Source organism: Panthera pardus, unplaced genomic scaffold, assembly GCF_024362965.1.
Source record: "Panthera pardus isolate Hobbes unplaced genomic scaffold, ASM2436296v1 HiC_scaffold_25, whole genome shotgun sequence".
Classification (NCBI taxonomy): domain Eukaryota; kingdom Metazoa; phylum Chordata; class Mammalia; order Carnivora; family Felidae; genus Panthera; species Panthera pardus.
Genome location: NW_026526821.1, coordinates 73,666,650 through 73,684,977, shown reverse-complemented (window position 1 = coordinate 73,684,977; position 18,328 = coordinate 73,666,650). Strand labels below are relative to the sequence as shown.

At 34.0% G+C, this 18,328-nt stretch overlaps 1 protein-coding gene across 4 annotated transcripts in view; it reads left to right on the top strand.

Moving 5' to 3' along the window:
- Positions 1-18,328, top strand: part of PPP4R3B (protein phosphatase 4 regulatory subunit 3B) — a 64,549-nt gene that overhangs the window by 36,788 nt on the left and 9,433 nt on the right. For 3 of the 4 annotated variants that reach the window (XM_019425356.2, XM_019425317.2, XM_019425173.2), the window contains 7 exons: positions 4,503-4,634; positions 5,699-5,801; positions 9,352-9,393; positions 11,429-11,587; positions 14,787-14,956; positions 17,220-17,359; positions 17,760-17,944. In XM_019425356.2, coding sequence (XP_019280901.2) covers positions 4,503-4,634; positions 5,699-5,801; positions 9,352-9,393; positions 11,429-11,587; positions 14,787-14,956; positions 17,220-17,359; positions 17,760-17,944 — 931 coding nt within the window. The remainder of the gene's footprint in view (positions 1-4,502; positions 4,635-5,698; positions 5,802-9,351; positions 9,394-11,428; positions 11,588-14,786; positions 14,957-17,219; positions 17,360-17,759; positions 17,945-18,328) is intronic. The other variant, XM_019425225.2, reaches the window with a different exon arrangement.

Below are 18,328 nucleotides of genomic sequence, written 5' to 3'. Positions count from 1 at the left end.
GAAAAAACTACTGAGACTACTTCACCTGGCATTACTAGACCTGCCTTACAAGACATGCTACAGAGAGTTCTTTTTTCCCCCCCAGTTTTTGTTTATTTGAGAGAGAGCGTGCACATGCACACAACCAGTGGGGGGTGGGGAGAGATGGAGAGAGAAGAGAATCCCAAGCAGGGTCCGTGCTATCAGGTCAGAGCTTGAGATGGGGCTTGATCTCACAAACTTGAGACTGTGACCTGAGCCGAAATCAAGAGTTGAATGGTTAACTGATTGAGCCACCCAGATGCCCCTAAAAGGAGTTGAAATGAAAGAACACTAAACAACTACAAGAAAGCATATGAAAGTGTAAATATCACTGGTGAAGGTAAATATGTAGATAAATACAGAATAAGTAATACTCTATTGGTGTTATATAAATCAGTTTTAACCCTAGTATAAAAGGTAAAAGACAAAATATTAAGAATAACTATTTATAGTTTATATCTATTTTTAATAGCTACACAATATGGAAAAATAGATTGTGATGTCAATTTCATAGTATGTGGATTGGGAGTAAAAGTGTAGAATTTGTTTGCAATTGCAGGTGAGATGTTAATATTCGAATATGTAAGGAATTCCAGCAATTCAGTAGGGAAAAAATCAACCCAGTTTGAAAACAGGCAAAAGAGCTGAATAGATATTTCTCCAAAGTACACATACATCTTTTAGAATGGCTGTTACCAAAAAATAAAAAGATAAAAAGTCTTCACAAGGATATGGAGAAAGGAACCTCTTGTATACTGATGATGAGGATATATTGGTGCTGCCATCAGAAAACAGTATGGAAGTTCCTCTAAAAATTAAAGTAGACTACTATATGATCCAGCAATCTTGCTTCTGTATATAAATCCAAAAGATCTTGAAGAGATACCTGCACTCCCATGTTCAGTGCAGCACTGTTCACAATAATCAAGGTATGTAAGCAACCTAAGTGTCCATCTGCAGATGAATGGATAAAGAAAACTTGTTACACATGTACAGTTGAACATTATTCAGTTTTAACAAAAACAAGAAATCCTGCCATTTTTGACAACTTGGATGAACCCCAGTGAACACTTTGCCAAGTGAAACAAGCCAGACACAGAAGGAAAAATACATGATACACCTTGTATGAGGAATAAAAAATAAACTTGAATCAGAGAGTATAATGGTGCTTGCCAGTGGATGTGGAAGGTATTAATCAAAGGGTATAGAATTTATACAGGATGAGTAAGTCCCAGAGACCTACTGCACAGCATAGTACCTATAATTAAGAATATTATATACTTAAAATTTTGCCAAGAGAGTAGATATTATGTTGAATGTTGTGTTTTCATCATACAAAAAAAGAAAACCCAACCTAAAATAGTTTTACTTAATAAAGGTTTTATTTTGTTAATGTCACAATAAGTTGAAAAGCAACTCCCAAGATGCCCTTAGATCCCCATCTCGTTATGCCCAATCACTTTCATCTTCTCAGCCGGTCATTCTCATTTTCTGGTTTTAATGTCTGTTACTTTGAGGTTGTAAGATTACTATTCCACCTCCAGGCAAGAAGAATATGAAAGCAGAGGGCAGAGTAATGGAGAAGGCTAGATAGCTTTTGTGTTTCATTTTAAAGCACTTTCCTGGAGGTTCCACTTAGCAATTCTACTTGGATTTCTTTGGCCAAAAGTGAATTATCCTTAGCAATGAAGGATGCTGGGAAATAGTGTTTTAGCTAAGTACATTGCCTCTCTGAACAAAATTTGGGCTCTGCTAACAAAACAGAGAGTAGAGACTAAGTTGGCATCTCCTAGTATCAACTGCAGTCTACCTCTATACCTACCTAACATTTATATACATATTTCTTTCCTCATCCACCCTTCCGTCAAGGGAGACAAATCAAGTTTCCATTCACTTATGTATGCAGTGCCACATCCAGAGTATTTGGGTATTACATAGTCCTTCAGGTCCAGATAAGGCTCCTAGTGTTTCAATGACCTATAAACAAAAAGATGATTTATCGCCCCCAACATCAAAACTAAACTGCTTTTGTTTGGAAAAGGGAGAACATACATACAGCAGTTGTTCATTCACAACTGTGATGCATTGGTCCATCAGTTATTTGTTGAATAGCAACAGCTCAGACTTCTTAACCAAACCAGCTGTCTCTGAAGAATCTCCCTTGCCTGTTTTCTTCCAAAGCCTTTCTTCTCTCAGGACATGATCAGCTGTGGCTACATCTGGGATGGGCAGTAGAGGATGCCTTTCTTCCAAGCATCTGTATAATCTTCATAGCTTACTTTCTGTTGGTATGAGTTCTCTGGCCCAGTGGTGGTCTTACGAGATTGAACAGTCATGGACTGTTCTTTATTTTAAAGCTTTCTTGACAGTTAAGCTTCCTCAACTGTTTAGTAGGCTTCCAAACTATTTGCTTCTTATGTATTCTGAAGATCTTACACCAAGCATATCTTTAAACCTAGAGATTGCAATTTATCTACTGACCTCTGTGCCCTTCCTAGGTGAAGTTTCAGTATCTTAAAACATTCTGAAGATAGCATTCAGTGGTGCATATACCTGTCTCTAGCAGGGAGGTCTTACAGGCCTTTGAGAAAGGCAGTTCTTTTCTTATTTCCTAAAAGGGCTATAGTTCTCTATAGCCATCTGTTTCTCTATGAAATATATAAATTGGCTTTTTTCACCTCCACAAGTCACTAAATTATGCGACTCAGAGTTTGGCATTGATATTGATGGAAGCAGGATTTGTGAGACATTGCATGTAAGAGAGAAGAGCAGAAAGTTTGAAGACTGTTTTAAAATGACATTTCAGTGTATGAGCTATACCATAAGAAGCCTTTCTTGCCACTGTGGTTTCATTTAGATGTAACTTAAATTCATCATTTATGATTTTTGTGTGTGTCAAGTTTTAAATGAATGAATTTATGAAAGAAGATTGCATATAATTGAGCAAATTATCTGAGGCCCTAATTAACTGGTAGAATCCAATTTGTACATATTGACAGATTTAAAGTAAGTAAATACCATAGCATTGTTCTGAAGAAAGTTTATTAGCTGACACCTTTTTTGTAGTATCTTGATATTTTACATGAGTTATGCTTTGCCGATCATATCAGAATAAGAGCAGCAGATTAATGTGTAATCTTTCCTTCTAATTGAAATGAGGCTTGGATCTGAATTTATTAATGTAGGTCTGTGAATTTTATTTCATAATAACTCTGAAGAGATTTTATTCTGTCCTAATGCCATGACAGTTGATTTATTGGTGTTCAAATTTTGAAACATGGTAGGGGTAGAGTTCTAATTTTGAGCAGTTCAGTTGCTGTGACATGGTTTTGTTGGTTCTTCGCTGAATTTAAGGAACTTTAAGGAACTTTACAGGGAAATATTTTTGGAAATCACAATGTATTAAGTTTGAGAGGGGCTAGCAAAACAAAATAATAACAAAAAATGCTTTATACTGAAGATTTCTTTTTATTACTTTACAGAATTCTCCCAATTTAAGTTCATCTTCATTCCACGCAGTTCCCTAGTTCATCTCCTTTAGTTACTACCTTTCTTCCCCCAGTTATAAACATATTCTCAGATCCACTGAGTTTATGTGAAAACTTTTTTCTTTGACATGAACAGTCGCTTTGTATTGTATTTTAATTCCCAAGATTTCTTAAAAATATACGCCAAAAGCAGATTTTGTATCTGCAGGCTGCTTTGTAGTTTCATAATCTAGATGCCAAAGCATGCAACTAATGTAACAACAAATCTGTGTAGTTTTAGATTATTATGTAACACAGTGCACACCCACTTGCTTCCTGTGGAGAGTTGTACCGAGTTTTCCCCTTTTTTTGCCAGAAAGGATTTTCTCGTTAGAAGCTGAGACAATCAGGGCACCTGGGTGGCTTCAGCTCAGGTCATGATCTCACAGTTAATGGCTTCAAGCTCTGCATTCGGCTCTGTGCTGACAGCTCAGAGCCTGGAGCTTGCTTCTAATTGTGTCTCCCTTTCTCTGTCCCTCCCCCACTGATGCTCTCTCTGCCTCAAAAATAAAAATGAACGTTAAAGAATTAAAAAAAAAAAAAAAAAGCTGAGACAATCTGTGTTTTAGGGTCACAAGATATGTGCTCTTATTCACTCAACTTCTAAACTCATAACTGAGGCTGAAACCTAGAATGAGCATCTGTTAGAATTTCCAGTGAACAAGAATCACTGGTAAATTGTTTTGTTTCCCACTTCCCCTATACTGATGTTATCATAAGCTGTAGTGTGCTCTGCTTTTTTTACTAGGTTTTTTCACTCATGTGTTTATAGAATTTTGAAAGATATTAGGTACCTAAAAGTTTAAATATGTTTTGCAAAATATTAGGAATGTAAAAGCTTAAAAAAGTTTGTTTATTCTTTGTTTTTTTCTGTATAATTCTGATTTTATTCTTTCAGTTGGTATATTTGTCTTATCTCCAAACCAGGTCTAATGGAAATATGTTTTCTTTCAGGATATCCTTCTCATTAATGTAGTAATTGAACAAATGATCTGTGATACTGATCCTGAGCTAGGAGGTGCTGTTCAGTTAATGGGACTTCTTCGTACTCTAATTGATCCAGAGAACATGCTGGCTACAACTAATGTAAGAAATTATTCTGAGATAAAAATGTTTTAGTCTAGTCAGTTTTAAATGATTTTATGTATAATAAATTATGTATAAACATATAAATTATATGTAAATATAAAATATTTTAAAATTTGTACAATTTTGAAAAACAAGTATTTGTACACTTGGCATTCAAGTAGCAGTGACAGTCCTGTAGCAGTTTATTTTTGGCAAAATACAAGATTGTAATCTGCTAAAACCTTAGTAAAACTTTAGCCTTTCTATTTATGGCCCTTGGCCTCTCTTAAGTTCTTCAAAGTTAGCATACAACAGTGTGTATATATGTAGCACTGCTGAACTGTAAACAGTAAAATTGGCAAAAATGATAAGTTTTGTGTTATGTGTTAATCATATTAAAAATTAATGTGTACTGAATGGTCTCAACTGCGTAGTAAGAGAGAAGTCATTAAAAAAAGACTTACAGAAATATTCCAAAATACTAATAGTTGTCTCAAAGTTGGGATGTTTTTTCTTTATAAAGTTCCCTCACATTTAGAGAATACGTATGTTGTTTTTAAATCATGACTTATTTATGAGACCGTTTGTATAAAAAATAGTGGCCAAAATCAAAAGCATTATTTTCCAAATAATAAATTTAATTTAAAAAAATAGGTCTAAATTCTGCCTTGTTTCAGATGGCTTGATAAATCAGTTTGGTGTTTTTTCATATTTGGATATGCTATGAAATCTGGAATTTCAAAGTTTAAGCAGTTAAGTTGCTCCTCCCACATTGCTTGATAGATATTCTTCATTGCATTGCAGATCACAAGCGTATTTGAAGAAAAATTCTTCTGAATAATTTTCCTCAGATAAACTTTTTATCATCATTTTCTTGGCTTTCATTTTAATTTAATATGTAATACGAAATAGATTTGATTTTTTAGTACTGCAAAATATCAAGTTGAACATAAAACTAGTTTTTTGCTGCTTTTGGGGTATCTTAAAGTATCTGTTATTTGTGTATGACCTGCACTAATTCTTAGAGACATTTTATTAATTAAAAGATAATAAAGTATTTTTTTTAATTCTGTATATTTCAGAAAACTGAAAAAAGTGAATTTCTAAATTTCTTCTACAACCATTGTATGCATGTTCTCACAGCACCACTTTTGACCAATACTTCAGAAGACAAGTGTGAAAAGGGTACGGTCTCTTACTTATCTGCTTATGGTTTCTGTTTTTGAAGACTAAAATAAGTATTAAATCTACAACAAGATGTCTCCTCAGTGCTTTATATGTCAGGGAAATTAATACTGAAAAATTTTAACTGCAGTATAAAATCATGATTTCCCTTGTTTCAGAGTGTCTGTGTTAGAGAATGATACAGAAAATGTGGCAAAAAGCATTGCACCTTGAGGAAGAGATTTATAAACACCTAGCAAAAGGAGATTGTTCCCAGAGTTGTTAGAGTTAGTATCGAGAATAAGAGTAGACAGTATATTACCTATATTAGAAAATCCAAGGGAACCATCATTTTGGAGGATAATTTGGCAGTATAGTAAAAACTCTTTAATTTTACAACATAAGGATCAAAAGTTGATGGGTTAATCAAAAAAGTTGATTAAAGCAGAGAACGGTTTAAAAAAATTAACTCTGTATGTGGCACCAGGGTGACCCAGTCTGGAAAGCGTCCTACTTTTGATTTTGGCTCAGGTCATGATCTCATGTTTTGTGAGATCGAGCCCTGCATTGGGCTCCGTGCAGACAGAACAGAGCCTGCTTGGGGTTCTCTCTCTCTCACTCTCTGTCTCTCAAAATAATTAATTAACATTAAAAAAAAAATAAAGTTAAAAAAAAATCCGTCAACATTTATTCTTTTTTAATGTTTATTTTTATTTTGAGACACAGAAAGAGAGAGAGAGAGAGAGACAGCGGGAATCCCAAGGGGGAAAATCCCAAGCAGGCTCCGCATTGTCAGCGCAGAGCCCAGCGTGGGACTTGATCTCATGAACCACAAGATCATGACCCGAGCCAAAATTAAGAGTTGGAGGCTTAACCAGCTGAGCTACCCATGCACCCTTGTAAATATTTATTCTAAATTCTGACTCATTTGCTGATATTTTGTAGAGGGGCAAGCCTTTTTTTTTTATGTACTTTTTAACATATTTCCATGTCCTCTATCACGCATAAACTACACCTGTAATTCATCAGCTACAACTTCTGGTTTTTCTACTTCTACTGTATTCAGCTTAGCCATAGATATTACATTTTTATGATATTACATCAGTCTGCAGTATTTAAATTATGTATTCATACTGCCAAAAATAACTAGCATAAACAAAGGACTTTTTGATAAGCATACAACTCATCTGGTGAAATGAGAAATAGGGGGGACACATTCAGTGAGTCAGTTAAGAAGTAAGTGAAAGAGAGTGTTTACACTTTAGTAAAGTTCACAATAAAATTGTGAACTGGGCACACCTTACATAATACCATCAATTCAATTTCTGAGTGTCTATCCTAGGGAACACTTATTTATTTGTTTTTATTTAAATTTGAGTTAGATAACATACAGTGCAGTTGTGGTTTCAGGAGTAGAATTCAGTGATTCATCATATACAACACCCAGTGCTTATCACAAGTGCCCTCCTTAATGCTCATCACCCATCTAGCCCATCCCCGACCCACCTCCCTCCATCAACCCTCCATTCTTCATCGTTAAGAATCTCTTGTGGTTTGTTTCCCCCTCTCCTCTTTTTTTCCCCCTTCTCATATAGTCATCTGTTTTGTCTCTTAAATTCCACGTATCAGTGAAATCATATGGTATTTTTCTCTGATTGACTTATTTCGCTTAGCATAATACATTCTAATTCTAGCTCCATCCAGGTCATTACAAATGGTAAGATTTCATTCTTTTTGATGGCTGAGTAATGTTCTGTCATGTAAATAATAGATACAGATATATAGACACAGATGCACACATGCACACACGCACACACACACACCACATCTTCTTTATCCATTCATCAGTCAGTGGACATTTAATAATGTTAATAATGCTGCTATAATCATTAGAGTGCATGTACCCCTTTGAATCTGTAGTTTTGTATCCTTTGGGTAAACACCTAGTAGTGCAATTACTAGATCCTAGGGTAGTTCTATATTTAGTTTTTTGAGGAACTTGTATACTGCTCTCCAGAATGGCTGTACCAATTTGCACTCCCACCAACAGTGCAGGAGGGTTCCCCTTTCTCATGCTTGCCAGCACCTGTTTCTTGTGGTGTTAATGTAAGCCATTCTGACATGAGCGAGGTAGTATCTCATTGTGGCTTTGACTTGTATTTCCCTAGGGAACATTTATGCATGTGCATGACAGGTACAAGGATGTTGGTGCCTTGCTCATGGTAGGAAGATGAAGAATGTATGGTATATTCATATAATGGAATACTATATAGCAATTAAAATAATTGAATTTTGATCTATCATCTGACTAGTTCCCAAAAATATATAGTTGGGTAAAACATGTTGCAGAACATTTTCATGCAGAATGGTTTCATATGTATAAATTAAAATAAATTTTTAATCTTTATTTTAAAATACTTCCAGCCATACAAAAATATTTAGATAATTGTATAACAGACCCCCATATATTTCCTGTTGGCTTTATCAAAACTAACTTGACATATTTTTCCAAATATTTTCGAAAAGAAAATAAATTACGGATTTGTTGGAGTTTCCTGTTCTCCCCACATTCTCATTTCTCCCCCCATCCCTCAAGAAATGCTAAATTTGAAGTTTATCACCTTCATGTCTGTTTATATTATTATGACATATATAATGTGTTATTTTTCATGTTTTCAAACTTGATAAGAATTGATTTCTGTTTTTCATATTCTGCAATTTTTTTCTTTTACTCAGTGCTTTTTAGAAATCTGTCCATATTGATACCTAGAGTTCTTATTTTTAATCCGTACATAATATTCTCTTATGAGTATGTTGTAATTTAACCTTTCTGCCTCTAATGTACATTTGTTTCCAGATTTTTTATTATACACAATGCTGTGTGATAGTCTTATTTTTTTCTACACAAATGTACTGTAAGCCATGTGCCTAGAAATCAGAACTTATAATGTCTTACTTATTTTCTCAAAATTCAAAGCATAAATGACTAATTGTTAACATATGTGTTATTCTGGAGTTGAAGAAACTCCTCCGTAGAGAGACCTGTCCTAATTGTTGGAGGATGGCTAAGAGAAGTAAAAGAAGTATCATTCTTTTCTCTGGTTGTAACCTCACTTTCTTTTATCAGAATTATTTGTGATATTGTCTTTTAATAATTCCTCATCTGCACCCAATTCTGTAAACAATTGCAGATACAGGTATATTTGAAGCAACTGAATTTTTTAAATTGAAATATAATTGATACACAGTGCTACGTTGAAGAGTCTATACTTTAAGCTGTGCTCACCACAAGTTGTAGTTACCATCTGTCACCACACAGTGCTGTTACAGTACCATTAACTATGTTTCCTGTGCTGTACCTTTTATCCCTGTGACATACATTCCATAACTGGAACCTTGTATCTCCCTTTACTCATTTTGCCCACCCCCTTACCCTCTCCTCACAACTAATTCTTAATGGTTATTATCCAGGTAAAATGAGATTATGATCAAAGACATGGTTTGTATGTTGTAAAGTACTAGGAAAATGTGATCTAATTATTACTGAACTGACTTTAACTTTTTTTATTAGATAATATAGTTGGATCTAACAAGAACAGCACGATTTGCCCTGGTAAGTATAAATTCTTATTTTATGAACTAATACAAAGTGAAAGCTTTTTTTCCTCCGAGTATAATGCATTTATTTCTACAAGGCTAGGAAAGGCATATTTTCGAACAAATGAAATTAAAAAAATAGATTTCCTTTTTTCTTTATAATAAAGAAAAGAGTCCACTTTCTCCAATATAAAAGAAAACCAGTTGGAATTTTTTGTTTTTGTAAATTTAGAGCTTATTTTCTGATATTTTTTTTGAGAAGACATCTGAAAATTGAGGATTTTAGTTCATTCTTATCTTTGAAATCCTAAGGCCAGTTGGGAACTAGTATTGATGACAGCATTATGCTTAGGTATTGTTTATGAATGTGAGTGTAAACACTGTTGCTTCTGCTTGGAACATGCATAGCAGGTGTGGGGCTGGGAGTATGGAAAATATGCTGTGTGCACCTAGCATTCTATCTTTTCTGCCAGGCTCATCAAAGGTCTAGGAGAGATTGGATTCAAGATATCATGAGTAATTTCATGTCCTAATTTGAGAATGTGAAAACAAGACATTTATTAACACTGCAGATCATTGTTACAAAATCTTTGTAAATAAAATTTGGGAATTGAGAGGTTAAGAGAGTTTGTTTTTTTAATGGTGAGGGACTAGTTCATATATTGGTTGTGGTGTTGGTTACACAGATTGCTCTGAAGCAAGTAAAACTCTTTACTTGCATTTAAAGTAGGAAGGATCTTTGAAATACCAGAACTGTATTTTGTATTTCTGTTTTAGTTTATTTATTTTGAGGGTGGGGGAGGGGCCGAGAAAGGGAAAGAGAGAATGCCAAGCAGGCTCTGCACTCTCAGCACAGATCCAACACAGGACTTGATCACACAAACCATGAGATCATGACCTGAGCCAAAATCAAGAATCAGCCACTTAACCAACTGAACCAGCCACTTAAAAACTGAACAGGTGACCCAGTTTTTAATGGCTATTCTGTTATCAAAAGAATGCTGATTTATTCCTGATAGGATCATAGTTGCATAAAATATTTATTTATAATTGTGATCTTCTTCAAAAATAGAATAGTTGGACTAGATTTATTCTGTAAAGCTGTAATTAAGAAATTTCCTCACGGCTTAATATTTCTTGCCTAAAACATTTGTAATAGGTGTGGGTAATTGTTGACATGAGCCTTTGACATACATTCAATTTTGATGTTCAGGAAACAATTTGAAATCTCATGAATGTATACACCAAAGCCTCTTGAGGGAAAAAAAACAGTGTAGTTTATTTCAGTAGGCATCTCATGGATATCATGATTTGATGTTAAAATGATTATTGTTAAAAATAAATATTGATGTAATATTTTTCACTTGATGTTCAAATAGCCAAAAATGTCCTTTCCTTAAAGGTGTTTTTAAAGAAAGCATATTGGGGCGCCTGGGTGGCTCAGTCGGTCGAGTGCCCTACTTGGGCTCAGGTCATGATCTCATGGTTCTTGAGTTTGAGCCCCGCGTCTGGCTTGCTCCTGTCAACACAGAGTCTGCTTCTGATCCTCTGTCCCCCCCTGTGCCCCTCCCCCACTCGTGAATGCACACTCGCTCTCTTTCTCTCAAAAATGAATTTTTAAAACATACTTATTTTGCTGGGGAAATTTATATTGCACCATGTGATGGGCAAAAAGTTTGAGCTATTTACTGTGGACTCATTTTATCGGTTAATTAATAGTAACACATATTAAGGAAACACTACGAAGAAGATCTCAGTGCAATGATGGTTTTCTTATCATGTTTGTAGATTTTTATTTAGACTTTCTTTCCTCTTAGTATTCATAAATATTTTATACAAGAGCCTTAGAAAGTATCCATTTAGTCAGTAAAACTGATTATACTTTTGGGGAGTCTGCTAATGAAAAAGTAAAAATCCGTAGCTTCTTTAAATGATATAAAAATGAGGAGTAAATAGAATTTTACTGTTGCTCTAAAATCTAGGACAAGCTTTATTCTATTTAGATGAATTGCGATATTTATTTTATTTTCATATGATGACTTTCTTTGTAGATAATTATCAAACAGCACAGCTGCTTGCCTTAATTTTAGAACTACTCACATTTTGCGTGGAACATCACACATACCACATAAAAAACTATATTATGAACAAGGACTTGCTAAGAAGAGTCTTGGTCTTGATGAATTCAAAGCACACTTTCCTGGCCTTGTGTAAGTAACACTTTAAATGAATGTTCTTGTAAAATATCTTAAGGAACAACATTTTTAATAGAGATAAACCCTGAAGTTACCCATTGGACTTTTTTTTTTTTTTTTTTAGCAGTATATATGCTATTAAAGAGATGATTTTATGAGAAGTACTAATCTTTTATTTAAAGGACAGGAGGAATAGGTCATGGTGCTTCCCACCTACCTATTACTCACATTTGGATTGAATTGGCTTAAGTCGTGATACAATAGCATGTACAACAACAGCGTTTCACTAATAGAACAAGTCCTACTGTCTTTTACGTCTGCTTCATTACACTGTCATTCATTGGTGACTTTTTTTTATACTTTTGAGATATAGCCTTGAAATATTTTTGTGTAACTCGGGTTATTTATTGAACTTGTAAAAATAATTTAGGGGTAGTCCCCCTCAGTAGACCAATTGAACCGGTAATAATCAAACTTAAATGCCAGTATTTGCTTCAGTTGATGGTTGCCAAACTTTTAACTTTCCTTTCCTCTTCACAATTTTACCTGCAAATAGAGATAAACTAACAACTTCCTCTCTCCAAATAAAAAGAGCTTTGTGTGTTTTTTCTGAGCATAAAAATCATAGATAAAATGTAAACATTTAATATATAGAGAAAATATTAATCCCCCAACCATTATTTTTAAGGCCTTAAAAGTAGCCACCATTAACAGCCTGCACAATTTTTTTCTGTATCCGTAAAAATTTATATAAACATATTTACACAGTTATAGGTATTTTTTATTTTTATCCAAAAAAGGATCATATTAACATACTTCTCAGTCCCTTAGTCTTACTCTAGGTGATTGAATATAGTCTCAACTAAGTTGTTTTTCTAAATGTAGCTGAATAACATTTGATGGAGTGGCTCTTCCACAATTTATTCTGCCATTCTGCAGTGTACAGATTATGGGATTGTTTTGGTATTTTGCCACTCCAAACAACTTTGTAGTAAATAGTCTAGTATATGAATCTTTTAAGTATTGGTTTATTTCCATAGTGTAGATTCCCAATAATTCTATTGCCAGAAAAGAATGTTTATATAGTTTTAATGTATCCTTTTAAATTTGAGTTTAACATACAGCTTCCAGATAACTTTCCCAAAAGATTGAAGCACTTGACACTCTGGCAGCATTCAGTTTTACTGGCTCCTAAAATGTTAGGAGGCAGATAAAGGGAAATGTGGTATTCCACTTGTGTTCTAATTTATGTTTTCTTTGGCAACATACTTTCATGTTTTAGTGTTTTTGAATTTTATCTGTTGTGGATTGTCTATTACCTTTTTCTTAGAGCTCATTTTATATTAGAGATACCAGTAATATATCATGTTTGGGGGGGAAAATGTCCCAGTCTCATTTGTCTTTCACATTTACCTTTATTTTATTTTTTGACATAACAATTTTAAAATTCTCCCTAATGAAAAATATGTCTTCTTTTTATGAGTTTTGAGGATTTTGTCTTGCTTAGGAACATCTATGTCCTAAGATTATACAAATAAAATATCCTCCTCATTTTACTTCTGATATTTTTATTATTTCATTTTTTACTTATATATGTAATACATTTGAGGTTTGTTTTTGTATATGGTTTGGAGGGCCTTGCTTTGTTTTCTTCTAGATGGATAGCCAATTGTGCCCATCCTCTTATTAAATAAACTATATTTTTCTTACTGAATGAAAGTTTCTCTTTTGTTATCCAGTAAGTTACCACATATATCTTGTGTCTTACTTCTGGACTAATATTTTTAAATCTGTTACTTTACTAGACGAAATAATGGGAAAGTTTATTCTTAGTCCACTATGGCATCTTTGTTGTAAAGTTAATTATCTGCTAAGTCCCTCCTCACTTTTCGTTTTCATAATTTTCTTGGTTCATGGACACTTGTTCTTCCACAGTAACTTAAAGATAATTTTATCTAGTTCATCCTGATCACATTTACATTAAATTTTTATATTAATTTTCGGAAGATGGATGTTCTCATGATAGGTGTTCTTATGTGGCTTTCTGTAGCCAGTGCTTAGGGATGACTGCAGAGTCATTTCTTTATGTGGATATGCCATAATTGAACAGATCTCCAGTATTTACATGTTTACATTGCTTCAAGATTTCCATTATAATTAGCAGTGTAGTTGTAACTATATCCTACTATTCACCAGCAGTGTATGAGCGTGCTCACATCTTTACCGGTGCTTCAGTCTTTTTAATCTTAAGTAAGTATTTCTTGTTCTGCTACAAAGACTAGGTGTTGTTAGAAGTCTAGCACTTCTCTTCACACTTGTTTAGTGTTACAGTCATCCTACATTTAGACCTTACATGGCCTGTTTCTGTTTTATTCTCAGATAATATTAGGAACCTCTTTTGACAGACACAACTTCTTTTAATGACTTCCATCTGTGAACAGTGGGTTGAAATGAGAGACTGAACATTTCTTTTCAGTATTCTAAAATGTGAAAAGCCAGATGATACTGCTTATTTGTTACTCTGTTGTTCTTTTACAAGTACAGCCTGATCTGCTATGGCAAAACAGCTCATAAGCAGTTGGTAAACAAGGAAATGACATTATAATGTGTAGGTAGCATCAGTTCACAGATGCTTTTTCCAAGGCAAAGAGAACTGAAATGGTGGGAGTGGAACTGTAGCTTTCATCAGAAAAGTAAAAGACCTTCAGCCCTCCTCTTAAGCTGGCAGCAGGAACCCCTTTGGCTTTATTTTCAGAAAATCACAAAGAAGTACCTACCTTCAGAGCTCCCTCCTGCAGAGAGGCAAGGCCGTCTTGACAGACTACACCGCTGCTCCAACCACCTTCATGACGAACAGCCCTGCGCTGGTCCTGAGCTGCTGTCACTGTACTGTCTTCATGTCCACCAGCACTGCTCCCAGTACTGCCGGCATCGGCAGCCTGTGCTTTCTATATGTTTTTTTAATCTCTATATCATGGAGCTACCTGCCTGAGTAGTTTATTTATCTCCTAAATACCAATTATTGGACTTTTTGCTAGCTACCAGAGAAGTTTATACAACTTTAAGTGGTCTCTCCCTAACTTATTTTTTCCCTCAAAACCCAATTATTTTTAGTACACATTGTTTACTTTTTATTTTAGAAGTATACATTCTTTATACTTCCCAATAATTATTAATAAATTATCTATTTGTTCCCTGTATTATTTTTAATTAGGTGCTCTTCGTTTTATGAGGCGGATAATTGGCCTTAAAGATGAATTTTATAATCGTTACATCACGAAGGGAAATCTTTTTGAGCCAGTTATAAATGCTCTCCTGGATAACGGAACTCGGTACAATCTGTTGAATTCAGCTGTCATTGAGTTATTTGAATTTATAAGAGTGGTAAGTTTATAGTAAAGGCTTCTTAACAAAATAATTATATGTTTAGCAATGTTAATATTCTAAATTGTGAAATTGAGCATAGTATTTTAACCCATGTTTACTGTGTATTATTTTTATTGGCCAAATGTTTTAGGATTATATTTGGCATATGTATGTAGACTTTTCAGTCAAGCATGCCATTCAATGATGTGATCTCTCTGATCTGTTGTAGGGGTAGTGATAAATATAGAAAGGTTGAAAATAATTACTTTGGTAAACTTTGATGGAAGATGTATAAAAGGTAGGCTTTTATCATGGAATTTTAAGTTGAAGAGACCAGGAAGTGGGCAGACCACTCCAACTGCCTTATTTTATAGATGAGGTACTTGAGTCATCCAGACTGATTTGAGTGATTGATTCAAGAGCATCCATTTGGTTAGGAGCACAGTCAGAGCTTGAAGATAGGTCACAGCTCGCTTTGGGGCAACATAAGATTTGTCATAAAAAGATCTGGAGAGAACGATACGTGAGCAACAGGGATAAGACGGGTAACAGTAGAACCAGTACAATGAATTTACCCTCTCCCACACAATGAAATCATTCCACCAGGGCAAATGGCCACGTGGTTAGAAAGAATTTGAAAAAAAGAAAATCAGAGCGAGAAATTCATTCTCTAGTTGTGTCTGTTACAAGTCACATTTCTGCTCATGATATGCTATTCTCAGATAAAGATGATTTGGCTAACTGGATTATTTTTCTAATAGTCACTTGCTAAGAGTATGGTTTTCAAAAGGATGAAGAGGATGGAAGTACTCTTTAGCCTTAGAAAAGAGGGAACATAGTTAACTAGCTCACCAAGTATCTGAACCCCAGTTCACAGTGCACTGTTCTAATGAATAGAGATTGACTTTTGTATTTTTTTCCTTAAAATTTTTGGTGAGATACTGATAAAATGAGTTGTAGGGTAACAACCCCATCCCTATTCCTATGATTGAATTTGTTTTTCAGAAAATAATTTTGGGTAGTTGATAAATGTACATTGAATCCCAAAACTTGACTCATCTTTTTGTTCAGGGTATAGTACAGAACCATTTTACCTGGGTTTCTAATATTTCTTAATTGAGATTTACAGGAGAACTAATTTAAAGACTTAAAATCCTTAAAAGAAACAGTTTGTGGTATATCTTTTTTTTTTTTTTAAAGCTTATTGGAAAGCGAGAGAGAGAGTGCCCACGTGTACACACCTGAGTGGGGGAGGGGAGGAGAGAGAGACTCCCAAACAGGCTCTGTGCTGTCAGGATGGATCCCGACTTGGGGCTTGATCTCAGGAACCGTGAGAATCAAGAGTTGGGCACTTAACTGACTGAGTCACCCAGGTGTCCCTGTTATGGTGTGTCTTTTAAAGTGGCATGTATATTTTTTACTAATATTAAATTCCTGAATGACAACTTCTATTATTAATAATAAAAATATTATTCAGGAACCTGCTTGAGATTCTGTCTCTGTTTCTCTCTCTTTCTGCCCTTTCCCCACTTGGGCACACACTCTTTCTCAAAATTACAAATAAATAAACTTTTTTTTTTTAATGAGCCTGCTTCACACTCAGGTATTTGGAATGATTATTTAGAATGGTTCATATAGAATTTAGAAGTTATTGCTGTCAGTTTATTTCACAAAAATTATACCATTGGAAGACTGGAAATAGGTGGAATTCAAATTAACAGTTGATCATATCTGTACATGTAATATAGTCAAAGAAGTCTGTGTTTATTATTTAGGTAAGGCTTCTTACCAGTTAAAGAAGGAGTCATTAAGTAACACCTAACATTTTGTTGAAAATATAATTTAAAAAAAAAAAGAATATAATTTTCTAACTGGCTGTGTGCTCTTGATCAGGCCATCTAACCTCTGAGATCTTCAATTTTCCTTCTCTGTAAAATGGGAGTAATGAACCCTATTTCATAGAATTGTTAGGGGGATCAAGTGAAAGTATATGTTAAAGTGCTTTTTAAATTGTGAAGTGCTACATAAATGGAAAAAATAAGATATAAACTAAATCTGTTTACTTTCAGATGTTTAGTAGCCCCCCAAAAAGGCTTCTTTTTTATTCCAAGTTTTCTGAGGCGGCCTGGCTCGTGTATAAAGAAACTAGGACACTTATTTTTGGAATGCGATTTTGAAAAATCTTTTTTGGTCAGCTTTGGAACTGTAAAAAAGTTTCTTTAAGTTTTTCTCCTAACAGTCATTGAATTATATTTGAATTGTAAATTTTGTCCTTATACAGGAAGATATCAAGTCTCTTACTGCACATATAGTTGAAAACTTTTATAAAGCACTTGAATCAATTGAATATGTTCAGACATTCAAAGGATTGAAGACTAAATATGAGCAAGAAAAAGACAGACAAAATCAGAAACTGAACAGGTATTGTTTTAAGTATATTGCATCTATAGTTTATATAATTATATCCAAAATCATCTTTTGTTTGGATCTGACATAAGAAATTTACCCAGGAGCATTCTTTCCATCATTAAATAGTACAGAATCTTCTAGAAGGGTAGGATATTCTCCTTACCAGAATCTTTTATGTGAAAAATGACTGCTTTGTATCATAACTCAAGGTAAATTTTTAGTTTAGTTTGCAATATCCTTAAATATTTTGGGATATTTTCTGGTTACATCTTGTATCACAATTGAGGTGGTTATGATATAAATTATACTCAGTTAAAATTACTTTAGCTCCTCTTGGTTATACATATTTATTCTCAAATTTAATCTGGTTACAAACTTTAAGTCATTAGTATTTGTGGTATGTTTCTTACAGTGTACCATCTATATTGCGTAGTAACAGATTTCGCAGAGATGCAAAAGCCTTGGAAGAGGATGAAGAAATGTGGTTTAATGAAGATGAAGAGGAGGAAGGAAAAGCAGTTGTGGCACCAGTAGAAAAATCTAAGCCAGAAGATGATTTTCCAGATACTTATGAAAAATTTATGGAGACCAAAAAAGGTATTAAAATTTTAAGTTTTTGAATAGTGCCTCATTTTTAAATACAGAAATTATTGAGTTGTCTGTGAAGATTTGGCCATAGTATATAAAGTATGAAAGATATGAATTTTATAGTGAAATGTGACCTTTTAAAATTTCCACATCTTTTTCCAAAGCTGGGACTTATTTTCATGTTTAAAATGTTTTTCTTGAAACTTGTCATTTTGTGATGCCCTTCATTTACTATTTAGAAATTATTATATTTTCTGAAATTATTATATTTTCTACTTAATACATTGTCTTCTGTGAATAATCTTGGATTTATTTCTGTACTGAAATCCTCAATAATAATAGAGACCATACAGATCCATAGAAACTTTCCAGAGCACTCTGCCTTTTACAGCT